Source organism: Theropithecus gelada, chromosome 20 (genome assembly GCF_003255815.1).
Source record: "Theropithecus gelada isolate Dixy chromosome 20, Tgel_1.0, whole genome shotgun sequence".
Classification (NCBI taxonomy): Eukaryota; Metazoa; Chordata; class Mammalia; order Primates; family Cercopithecidae; genus Theropithecus; species Theropithecus gelada.
In genome coordinates, this window is record NC_037688.1 from 71,659,482 (window position 1) to 71,671,934 (window position 12,453).

General features: G+C 47.6%; 1 protein-coding gene across 2 annotated transcripts in view; it reads right to left on the reverse strand.

Annotated features, from left to right (window-relative positions):
* CLEC16A (C-type lectin domain containing 16A) overlaps positions 1 to 12,453 on the reverse strand; it is a 239,410-nt gene that overhangs the window by 117,047 nt on the left and 109,910 nt on the right. For both annotated transcript variants that reach the window (XM_025370574.1, XM_025370575.1), the window contains exon 18: positions 6,912 to 7,032. In XM_025370574.1, coding sequence (XP_025226359.1) covers positions 6,912 to 7,032 — 121 coding nt within the window. The remainder of the gene's footprint in view (positions 1 to 6,911; positions 7,033 to 12,453) is intronic.

Here is a 12,453-nt window from a genome sequence, read left to right on the forward strand (position 1 = left end):
TGTTGTTAATAATTAGCTTCAAAGGTACCACAGTTTGGAGAACAAGCCGGATCCAACAGGATGGACCTTCGTGCAATAAAAGCCCCTGTATCTAGGCCACAGAGTGGACAGAGCAGCACTCAAGACAAGTCTCTGGAGCAAACCAGAGTGTGCAAGCCCGGTGTGGATGCCAGCTTGTGGACACCACTTCTGTAGTTCATGCCTCGCAGGTCTGGCCTCCCAATGGGGCTTCCTGCTGTAATGCTGCCCTGACCCATAAATCTCTTCCACGGAGGCCAGAGAGGGCCTTGTGAGTTACCAATCTGATCATATCAGCCAGGTAAGAACTTTTCTCACTGTTTTTAAAACAGAACCCTGAATGCTTGATACGCCCACAGGGCCTGCATGGCCTTCCTACCCAGCCTTATCTTGCCGACCACCTTCACCCTCCCACTCCCCGACCCTGTGGCCCCACTGCCATCTCTCATCTTCCCCAAATCCCCATCGGCCCCAGGGCCTTCGCTTCTTCTGTGCCACTTCTCGGCACCCATACCCCCTTGCAGCCCTCAAATGGGCCCTTCCCTTAGAAGCCTCTCTGACCTCCAGCCAGGTTAACCCCGTCACCTGCTCTTAGAACAGGAAACACGGTGGCCATCGGACTTTGATCTGTGCTGCCATGATTGGGGTTTGCCTTCCCCATAAGACTGTGAGCTGGGAAAGACAAAGACACTGGCTTTTACTAGAGTCATTGGTCTGTACTTGCTTTTTTAAAAAAAAAAAAAAAAAAAATACTCACCACCACAACAACAAAAAACCCACTCTCCACTAAAGCACAGTATGTGGGTACACAGTTGCCACTACTGTTTCCTGGAAAGACTGGCCCTCGTTCTGAAATGATGTGCTACCTACTCAATATTAACAATATTAAAGGTAATAATAATGTCTTTTATGAAATGATGGTTCATAAATGCTTTTTTAAAAAATGACTACTTGGTAAACAAACAAAACAAAAGTTGGCGATCTGTCCCCAAAAGCTTTGTTTAATTTTTGTTTTGATGATTTTCTGGGCTATGAAATCCTAAGGGCTGGGACCTACTGTTCTGTACTTATGAGCATTTTCCAGGCCCCCAGAGCCTGGGAAGTGTGTCCAAGCCTGGGAGAGTGCTCAGATCCAGTGTACAGAGGTCTGCTTATTCACAGATGTTTCTCTGCAGGTTTTGGGACTTCCCTTACACACCACGTGATCTAACACCCTGTCGTGAGGATCTTTCAAGGAAGAGCCAGCTAGGTTATGCCAGGCGAGAGTAAAAATGACCCAAAACTGCACAATGATTACGTCAGACATCTCAGACAACAGAGTATCATGCAGGCTACTAAACACAAGAGTTATGAATCTACGAAGTAGCGAGGAGGCTTCCGGCCTGCCCCGCATCCCCTGGACATCCCGGCCGAGCTCCTTCACAGCACTTCTCACCTGGCCGCCCCACCAACCTCAGCACCTTCTGCTTGGAACCAGCTCTTCCTCCAGGATCAGCCCTGCTGATGACAGAATCACCATCCTCCCAGCCCCTGCCACCTGGACTGCCCCAGGCTCAGAACCTCAGAGTTAACCGAGCTCTCCAGCATCACCACTGCAAACTGTCACAAAATGCTGTACCCAGACTGTCCCGTCCCTCTTTGCCCATTAGCACTGACCCTGGCCCCTGCCACAGCCTCCTAAATGGCCTCTCTGCAATTCTGTCAGGCACTGTTCTAGGCACAGCACAGATAATACTCATCTACTCCTCCCAGCAAGTCCTATTTCACAGCTGTGGAAACTGAAGCGCCAGGAGACTCAGTTCCCTTAAGGTAATATAGCTGGCAAGCAGAAAGCAGCAAAGCTGGGACTTCCATCCAGGCACAGTCTGGCCCCTGAGTCCATGCTCCTCACCACCCTGCTGCATGGCCTTTCTAGCCCCCGGTGCAACTGGAAGGCCCCTGCTGGGACCATCTGATCTGGCAGTGCCAGCTGTAGAAGTGTCCGTTTAAGACAGATGTCCCTGTGAGAAAGCCCTGGAGTTGAGATCTGGCTCTTTCCAGCCACTGACCCGCTCTTGCTACTTGTGTGCCGGCCACCCCAGTTTTGGTGAGGACCCTGGAACATGGCATGCTCTCTCTCACCTCAGCCTCACCTCTGCCATCCTTAAAAGGCAGTCCTCATTTCTGTGCTTTCTCGTAGAAGCTTCTGATCCCTCCTGGCACAGCACCTCTTCAGAGAGGCCTTTCCTAACCAGCCCGTGAGGATTTTCTTCCTGGTTACTCTCTAGCATGGACCCTGCTTGTCACCTCTACAGAGCCATCCCAATCAGTCTGTGATCATGCATTTACTTAACTTACCTGTTAGCGGTCGCTCCCTCCATCCTCCCCTCCCCCAACTGGAAACACCTCAAGAACAGAAGCGAAGTCTGGCTTTAGATCACTCTCACATCTCAGCTCCTAGCACTGTGCCTGGCATACAGCAGATGCTCAATAAATAGCTGAATGCATAAGTGGGTCTTCATTGAATGGGCTTCACAAACGGATTTTAGAAATCAGAATACAAGTTAGATACAAGCACCACATGCTATGGCTGCAACTATGTGAATGTCAGGTGCCCACATGAATAGGCTGAAAGGAAACTGGACACTTAACACGCCTGGTTGCCAGGTGTCTCTTTGGGGTGTATGGATAATGGACAGATTTCTCCCCGACTATGGTTGCTCATGATATTTGGAAACAGGCAAGAATCTTTTAAGGAGGCCCTGAGGTCAATCCCAAGGAATCTGTGGTTTCTCCTCAAAGCTTGCTTGTCCTTGGTCAGGAGGCACACTGGAGTAAGCGAGTGAGTCTCACAGCCTAGAAGGGATACAGCTCCCTTCCTCCAGCCAAAGCAGCCAGAGCCATCTTTCTTAACTCTCAAAACAGTGCCATCATCCGAGCGATGACCTGAATGTCTCAGGATACTGTTCTCACAGTGTTGCTTAAGCAGAAAATGCCAGCCCCGTGGAGCCCAGCAGGATGAGTTTCAGCTTGTGTGTTTAGCAGCTGCAGCAGCAAAGTAGCCAGCTCCCACTCACTGAGTACCTACTAAGTGCCAAGCATGGCGCTGTGAGCTTTACACATTATCTCATTTGAGCTCCGTGGAAAGTCTTTTAGAACCATGTTTTCGTTTTGATTTTATTTTTTTGAAAAAGGGTTCTCACTCTATCGCCCAGGCTGGAGTGCAGTGACACGATCAGGGATCACTGCAGCCTTGACCTCCCCGGTTCAAGAGATCCTCCCACCTCAGCCCCTCAAGTATCTGGAACTACAGGTATCTGCCACCACGACTGGCTAATTTTTTTTTTGGATTTTAGTAGAGACAAAGTCTCGCTATGTTGCTCTGGCTGGTCTTGAACTCCTGAGCTCAAGTGATCTTCCCACCTCGGCCTCCCAAAGTGTTGAGATTACAGGTGTGAGTCACCACATTCAGCCCTAGAACCATTTCAAAGGTAAGGCTACTGAGCCTCAGAGGCATGAAGACTCTGGGGAAGATTACAAAGCTGATTACTCCAATAATGCCAGCGGCTGCAAAATCAAATGTCAACAAGACAGGGCGGCAGCACACGGGTGAGCACAGGCCCTGTCTATAGGCCCCTGCACCCTGGCCTCCAGCCCAAAGCAGCAGCTGGGGATGGGGAAGCACTCGGTTTGCAAATGGTGGCAACCAATTCTATTAAAAGGAACAATACAAAGTACTTCTCTGTTAGAGAGAGGTATTTCTAGATGTAATAATATGAAGTCTTCCATTTGCTTTAACACACTGTGTGGGTGGATGGTATATTTTAAATAGACAGATGGAAGGGCAGATACAACAAAACTTAGCTAAGTGGTAAAAGCTGTTGAAGCTGAGGGCTGGGTGTATGGAGATTCATGATGCTATTTTCTCTAGAAATCGACTCTTTTTTCTAGTTCCTCCCCTCTTCCCTTCCCTCCCTTCCCCTTTCTTCCTCCAATCTCTCCCTCCCTTCAACTTCCTTCCACTTCCCTCCCTCCCTTCCTCCCTCTCTCTCTTCCTTCCCACCCCAGTCCCCCATCACTCCAGCAGATGTGGCACATGTGGCTGCCAGTTCCTGACCTCTGCCCTCTGCCACTTTCCTCTCTAGTGAAAAACAAAACGGACTTCACTTGAAGTGTGACCAGTTTGCCTCTTTCCTGAGTGGTGGCCACTTCTTTGATGGTCCCCATGAGCAGCCACCTTTTATGCCAGAGCTCGGCTGTCACACCCAGCCGAGAGACCTGCTGCTGGTCAGCAAGCACTTGTGGTGGCTTCTGGGGAATATCCTTCATGCTGTCATTTCTCACTGAAGTGTGACAAAGGCAGTGAATACGCTTTATGCCACTTCTTCCTGCTGTGTGGAGACAGCACTCCTTTAAGCCTACCAGACCACATTAAGTCAGGTAAACAGTGAGCAGTCCCTAACATTTCTCCCTGAGTCAGCTTTCTCAGGTTCATCAGGGAGACAAAAACATGCCCAGCTTCCAGCCATGCAGCAAGCAAGAATGGCTTCACCTGTCCTTCACCTGCATTTTGTATACACAGAAGGCATTTGGTCAGATTGCAGAGTAGGGTGATTTTCCCCCTCAAAGGAAGGTGAGGAGAAGCTCCAGCATTTACAATCCCTCCCTCAAAACAAAACAAAACAAAAAAACAAAAACAAACAAACCAACAACACAGGCATATCTTATTCTAGCACCATGTGCTTCCATAATCCCTAGTATTTTCTGAATGTCACCCCTCTTAGCAAAAGACATAATTTGCAATCAGGCTGGGCAAAGACAAACAGCCATTACTTTCTTAATGGCCAACTACCCAAAAAGGCTCAGTTAAGTGATCTCAACTAGCAATCGAATCAATTAAAATTGGTAAGTGAAAAACTTTTAACCTTTACTCCAGCAGGCCATTCCTAGGGGGAGGAGGGAAGGAATGTGAATTCCCAGCATAAAATTTAATTCCATTTCACGGGTGCAAACATTTTTGCTGCCCTGATGAAGTGCCCCCTCCCCACCCCCACACCTCACCCAAAGCAAGCTCTTTCTCTCCTTGAATCAAATCAGAGAAAGACTGGTTATGATTCTTTGCAATCAACTTGATCAATTTAAATCCTTAGAGAAATCCCTGTGGTCATTTCTCAAGGGCGAAAGGGCCAAAGGAGATGGGCATCGGGCAGAGAGGCGTCACAGCTGCTTTATTCTTCCAAGAAAGGGAAAGATAAAACGTAAACAAGAAGGCCAGAAAAAGACACTAGACAACCAGGTAACACACAATACGCATTCACTGAGAACCTCTACGTGTCAGGCAGCATGCTATGCTCCTCACACGCATGACCTCCTGCAATACTGACTACAGTTTGCTGAGTACAGTTACATGGTAGGCACTATGCTTGGTCATGTGATATTTCGTATTCTATTTCATTCAATCCTGAAAACAATTCTGTACTTTAAGAAAGACCGTCTCATTTTACAGGAGAGGAAATGGAGGCTGTGGGGGTCTAGTCATTTGTTGAAGGGAATACAAAGCAGGGTCTAGATCACAACTCTATAGTTTTGTCAAAACTCATTGAATTATACACTAACACTTGGGGAATTTTTTTGTATGTAAATTATACCTTAATAAAGCTTTAAAACAGCAACAACAATGCCACAGAGAGTGGCCCTGTGCTGTTTCTGCCCACCCAGCCACCATCCCTTCTTTGGTGATTTTCCTTTGAGGGCCACCTCTTCCCTCTCTCAGGTGATGGGGTTCAAAAATAACTGGCCCTCCCTCCCAGGTCCAGGGCTGGGCATGCAACCCCAGCTTAGACAATCAGTGAGTCACATTCCTCTGACCACTGGCTGGTTCAGGGATGGTCACGTGGCCCAAGCTAGGCTAATAACAGCTCTACCCAGACTTTTAGAGAATTAAAGGGAAAGAGAAGCTCTCTTTCCATCAGATTGGCTGAACAAATCTTGGGGCTGCTGATGGCCATCTTGCCACTACCTGGGAAAGCCCTCCTGAGGATGAACAGAGGAAAGCAGAGTTGAGAGATGGATGAGGGCAGCTTCCTGAGGACACTGTCTGAGCACCTGGATCCAGCCATGCCTGAAGGTAGCTTACTCCTGGACTTCCCAGTGACATCAGTCAATTTCCCTCTCTTTTCCTGAAGCCAGCTTAAGTTGGATTTTCTGTCTCTCATAACCAAAGACTCTTAATATACCACAATGCCCTTAAGAAACAGAAAACCATGCTGCTCATTAGAGTGCCTGTGCCCTGTAGCAAATGGAGGAAAGAGAAAGCTATACAAATACGAGAGGGGTTCCAGGAACATGGTCAGGCTTTATGCCCATTGTCTCCCTTGAAAGCTCAGCCTCATGCTGCAGATGAGAACAATGAGGCACTACACAGCAGAACAAGTAGCTCAAGGTTACGGGCTGAGCACATGGTTCTCCAGCCTCCAAAACCTTCATCCTTACCTAAACACAGGTGATTTGCTTTTTACAAGTTTCTTTCTTTAGCAGCAGAACACTTTTATCATTGGAATCATACAGAAAATGCTTAATATATAAAACCAACCAAACTGATGCCACTATGTTTATAGGGAGGGCAGGAACCCTGGAGTTTGTTCACCCTTGCTTGAGTCCCCAGTTGCTCTGCAGATACTTTTTAGAGAACCAGCTGGTTGTGAAAGCAGAACCCTCAAACTGACCTCAGAGAACCCAGGGGCCTTTTCTTCAAAACCTGCATGGGACATGCACACCGCTGGCTCAAGGTCACAGCTCACAGTACAGAATGCAGGTTGCACACTGACCCTCCCAGTGGCATGTGAATCAGCAGAGTGGTGTCCCGTGTCCCATGTACCCCAGCCCCCTGCTGTGACTCAGAGCAGCCAACTCACTCAGATCCAGGACATCATCAGTCTTGATCAGGTCCTCCTCCCGGGTCAGCGGCAACTGTGTCTCCGGCTCCCCTCGCAATTGCAGTGACAGAGAACGCAGCATGAAGAATACCCGGATGGCCTGGACCAACAGTTCAGAGAGCAGAGAAGAGTGAGACTGCAGAGTCATTTTAGCGAGATGCCCCACATCAAGAAATGACACAACAACTCTCTATTTAAAAAAAAAAAGAAAGAAGCACGATAAAGCCCACCTCTTTGGGTGTTGTGATCCTGGTACTTCCTTTTATAACAGAACAAACAAAAAAAAATTCAAAGGCGGAGTAACCTGTTTTCAGTAACCCACAGGTTCAGGTTTGGGTTACTTTACCTGAACTGAGCACCTGTCATCTGCCAGGACCTTGTCCCCAAGTATCAGGTGACCTTCATAATAGCCCTGCCCAGCAGTCAGCCCCATTTCACACACCAGGCAACTGAGACCTAAGAAGGTGAAGTGACCTGCCCCAGGCCATGCTTCCAGCAAGGGCTAGACCCTAAGTCTGTCCCAACCAAACCAGCATAGGCTCTGGAAAACCCAATCACTCCAAAAGCATTTCAAGGTTCTACCTACTGAATATGGGGGTGGGGCAGACAGAAGAGGGTGAAATGAAATGCCTGTGGGCTGCAGGGCCTGAGACCAGAGGAAAATCCTACCCCCGGGTGAGTCTCTTCAACTCCGGGTCCCTTAGTCTTACAACAGTGAGTGTGCTGCAGTGACCTTGGTTCCGTGAATACCCCTCAGGCTTTCCCAGCCAGCAGAACAGGGGCAGAGACGATCCACCAGCACAGGGATTCCTGGCCCATGGAAGTGGTGTCTGGTCAGAATTGTGTGGCCACCAGGTACTTTCAAAGAGCAGAAACAAAGCAGAGTCCCAGCAGCCGGAGGAGTGTGTGCAGAAAGCAGCCTCCAGCCCCAAAACAGGCTTGCCCACCAACCAGAGCCAGGAAGCAGAGGGGCAGCCCACAGAAGAGGCCGCCTGCAGGCCTCTCCCCGTGATGCACAGCTGCTGGGCCTGACTGAGGGTGCAGTGCCCGATGGGGACAGTTCCAGAGTCAGACACACGAGGTCTACATCGGATTCCCAGCTGCACTAGGTTGGGCAAGTCCAGTCCCCTGACTTCTGTGAGCTTCCTGTTCCTCATCTGTAAAATGGGCATGATAGCTCGCAGGCCTGCTAGGAGGTTCTGAGATAACGCAGGAGGGAAACCAGCCAGCACAGTAGGGTGGCGGGGACAAACCGCTGTCACCACTACGGAGCTGCAAAGGTAAATCCCAGTGCGCCTTTGGGTCTTCTTGTTCATGGCTCGGAGGGCTGCAGTGTGGACCTAGGTGAGGGGAAGTGGCCTCTATACAGCAGTGTGCCTCCCAAAACTGAAAAGGGGCCAAATTACTGTCTGAAAAGAGGTGCACTCACACTGCCTCCTCATACCCCAGGCAACGAGGAGCTAGTCAGCCTGCCTGCTTACACCCAGTGCTGCCTTGGGCCCTAACCAGTGGGAGACCTTGGAACAATTTCCTAATGTTGAAACTGGAAGAGCAATCCTATCTCCTGGCCCTATGCTAAGGCAGCGCAGTCCTCTGTAAACTATAAACCACTGGAGAAAGATCAGCTCTTATGTTACAATGATGATGGTGGTGGTGGTAGCATTTGTATCTGACTGTTAACAGTTTTTAAAACTACAGTCTTCGTAAAGACATCTGTAACAATCAGAAGAAAAAGAAGTGTAGTTCCACTAAAAAATTCAAAAGAACTTCTATTAAGCAACTATGGGGTAGCAAGAACTATGGGCACCTTATTGTAACTTGAAGAGTTTATGGAGGAAGAAACAGAGCTGAGAGGGGCAGAGTTATTTCAGCTCACATATCTGCTAAGTGGCTGAGCTGGGTGTGAACTCAGGAAGGTATGACATGTGTCACTTAACCAAGTGCTCCAGGAAACTTAAACATCCATGGCAGCCCAAGTACAGAAAGCCCAAGACGTGGGTGGTCACTTGAAATATTTGGCAGCTTGAGCTCTCAGATAAGGAGTCATGACCACGGAGTCATGACCACGAGGATGAGGAAAGGAAAAGGCCCATGATAGCCAGGTCCAAGTCAAGGAGACGCTCATTTCTGTGCCCAAACCCCCGCTTCTCTCAGGGTTCTGAAGGCAAATAACTCACGCAGGACCAGAGCGGGTTGGCTGAGAAAACAGAAACATGTGGCTTTCTGCAGCCCATCACTCTGAAAAACTGTAACCTTCCCATAAATACTTTAAAAGTTCAGAATTTGGCTCCCAATATAGGCCAATATCTGCTTTTGCCCTGCAAACAACACATGGATAACAATCGTCATCATAAACATAAAATAGAATATAAAACACACACAGTCGGCTCTCTGTATCCACAGGTTCCATATCTGTGGATTCAACCAACTGTAGATCAAAAATACTAAAAAAAAAAAAAAAAGTTGCATCTGTACTCAACTTGTACAGATTTTTTTCCTTATTATTCCCTAATCAATACAGTATAACAAACTATTTACATAGCATTTACATTGTACTCTGTATTACAAGTAATCTAGAGACGATTTAAAGTCTACAGGAGAATGTGTATAGGTTATATGCAAACACTATGCTGTTTATATAAGGGACTTGAGCATCTGTGGATTTTGGTATCCTTGAGGGAGTCCTAGAACCAATTCCCCATGGATACCGAGGGACGACTGTACAATAAAATCCCTCCATGTTTTTCCTGGTTCCTGCCCCAACTCCTGAGAGAAGGAAGGACACATGAGAAGCCATGCCCATGAACGTGAGGAGGGGCGATTCCCACAGGGCAGGGAGCTCCACTCGAGGCAAAACCTGGGCTCCCGTTGGGGCAGGGCGGTTATAAGGGCCTGGTAGGCACACTGGGCAGCCCCATAACTCTGTGAATTCACAAAAGAAAGCTAAACTATGAGCATAAGAGCCATAAAATTCACCCCACCACCCCCAAAACAATAACCACTCTCTGATTCCCCATGGCCTGCTGGGTACTACGCCAGCTGTACAGTGTCGTCTCATTTAAGCCTTTTAATGACCCTGTGTGGTTCCTATTTTACAGATGGGGAAACCAAAGCCGAGCAATGACAGACAGCCTGCCCCAGGTCACTCAGTGAATAACTGGATTCCAAGCTCTGTGTTCCTGCAACCACACTCCTTGACCTCCAAAAGATTTAAGGCTTGGGACCCGGGGTTTTATTGAGTGCTTTTCTTCGCTAAATAAAGATGCAAATTTAAAACTATTATTAAAAAGGAAAAAGAAATTATTATTCTTTCAGATTCTTCCATAGAATATCAGGAAGGACGGACCCAGGAAGAACAGGCTAGACTGTGAAAAGGATGACAGCTGACCAAGATAAAATAGAAAGAGATGTCTCCAGTTTCTTTGCTTCAGTGAGTCTGAAAGCAAACTCTGACAGACTCACAGTCTCCGGGGAATCAGTCCAATGAACAGGGGAAGGTGGGTGGCTCTGTAGTTGGACTCACTGTGGCTCAGGCTGGGGCTTGGTAATCACATGAATTGCCCAAGCCCAGGCTTATGCTCTGGAAATGGGGCACCCACCATGCAGGTACAACGGAATGGCACTGGTGATGTGCTGAGCCCAGGAGCTGGCCTGGAACAAAGGCTTGGTTTTCACCCTCCTGCCTCCTTGCTGCATGTGCAAGCTGCCTAGTTTAGGCGACAGTCACTCAGGTTAGAAGCCCACTGAGGCCATGTAGCTGTGAAAGTCAGTCATTCTTAAAAGAGTGCCAAAGCAGTTTAATGTGGGCACAACCCATCGGGAAAGCAATTTGGCAATATGCAGATAGTCATGAAAAAAACACGTTCATACCCTTTGAACCAGAAATTCCACTTCTGGGAACTTATCCTAAAGAAATAATTCAAGAGAAAGAAAAACACTGTATTCATGAAGCTGCTCATTATAGTTTAGTTGAAAATAATGTAATACTGGAAGCAACCAAAATGTCTACTTGCAAGAAAATGCCAGATAAACCTTTATGAGGCCATAAGAAATCAGACTTATTTCAACTATGGCAACATGAAAACTTCTTGTGCTACGACGAAAAGAAAAAAAAGAAGGGATGAAAGCAAGACCATGGTACACTCTCTTTACAGACAAAGATAGGAGGAGCACAAAAGATGTCCAAGTACTGTTTGTTTAGGGTGATTAAATCATGGGAAATTCTTTTCCCTTTACTTTTGAAATTGTAGGAGATGCTATTGTATTTTCTTTAATGTGTAATACACATCGAAAAAGTAAAGCAAAATATTCTATTTCCTCAAGGCCAATAGTGATAAACACAAAAACTGCTTGTGGTTTTACAAAGGAACAGGGAAACAATCTGGGGACAAATAAAACCTCGTGCAAATACGGGTGTTTCATAGCTGCTTCCAAGATGACTATATACAGATGGCTAGTGGCTTAAACTTGGATTTTGATATTCACCAAAATATCCTGTTCCTGACTCTCTTTTCTCTGGCATTAAGCTTCGGTAGATTTAGATCATGAAAGACCCTATTTCTTTCCCACTTTACATACCAGACTGCTCCATTTCTGTTCAGACAACGCTTCCTGAGCGCTTAATGTCTGCCAGGCCCTGGGCTTGTCACTTCGTAGCCACGCTCTTCTCTGGGCAACAGCTGAGAGGCAAGACCCATGAGGGACCTGAGGCTCCGGGAGGGTGAGTGACTCACTCAAGGTCATGCAGCTGGAGTTGGGATTTGACCCACGGTTGGTCTGACACCACAGTTTTCCTTCTTCACCGCTTCTCTCAGTTCCCCCTACATATGGGGTGGGTCCAGCCTAAGCCTGAAGTTCTACTTGAATGTTCTCACTGGACCCCAACAGCTCCAGTGACCTTCATTTCAACATGAATTTCCCTTCTCAGCTGGCATGGCTCAGTGGCACCCTTGCTGTTTTGGTCTTATTTTATATTATTTGTTCACCATCTAGTCTTGCATCTTACTCAGAGCCTGATACCTAGAATATGTTCAACAATTATGTTGAAAGAAAGAAGAAGTTATGTGGTTTTTAAAATGCAAGAGGGGGCTGGGCATGGTGGCTCATGCCTGTAATCCCAGCACTACGGGAGGCCAAGTCGGGTGGATCACCTGAGTTCAGGAGTTTGGGACCACCCTGGCCAAAAGACTGGGGACACTCAGTCTCTATTAAAAATACAAAAAAATTTTAAAAATCAGCTGGGCATGGTGGCTCATGCTACTCTAGAGGCGGAGGCAGGAGAATCACTTGAACCTGGGAGGTGCAGGTTGCAGTGAGTCGAGATCATGCCACTGCACTCTAGCATGGGTGACAGAGTGAGATGCATCTCAAAAAAAAAAAAGCAAGAGGGAAAACGGCGTTATGGTGAGATGCCTCACAACAGCCTGCAAAGCGCTGCCACCATCCTCTCCTGTCGCTGCCCCTGCCTCTACCTCACTTACTAGGCTCCTTGAACATGCCACACTTGGTGGCATCTCAGGGA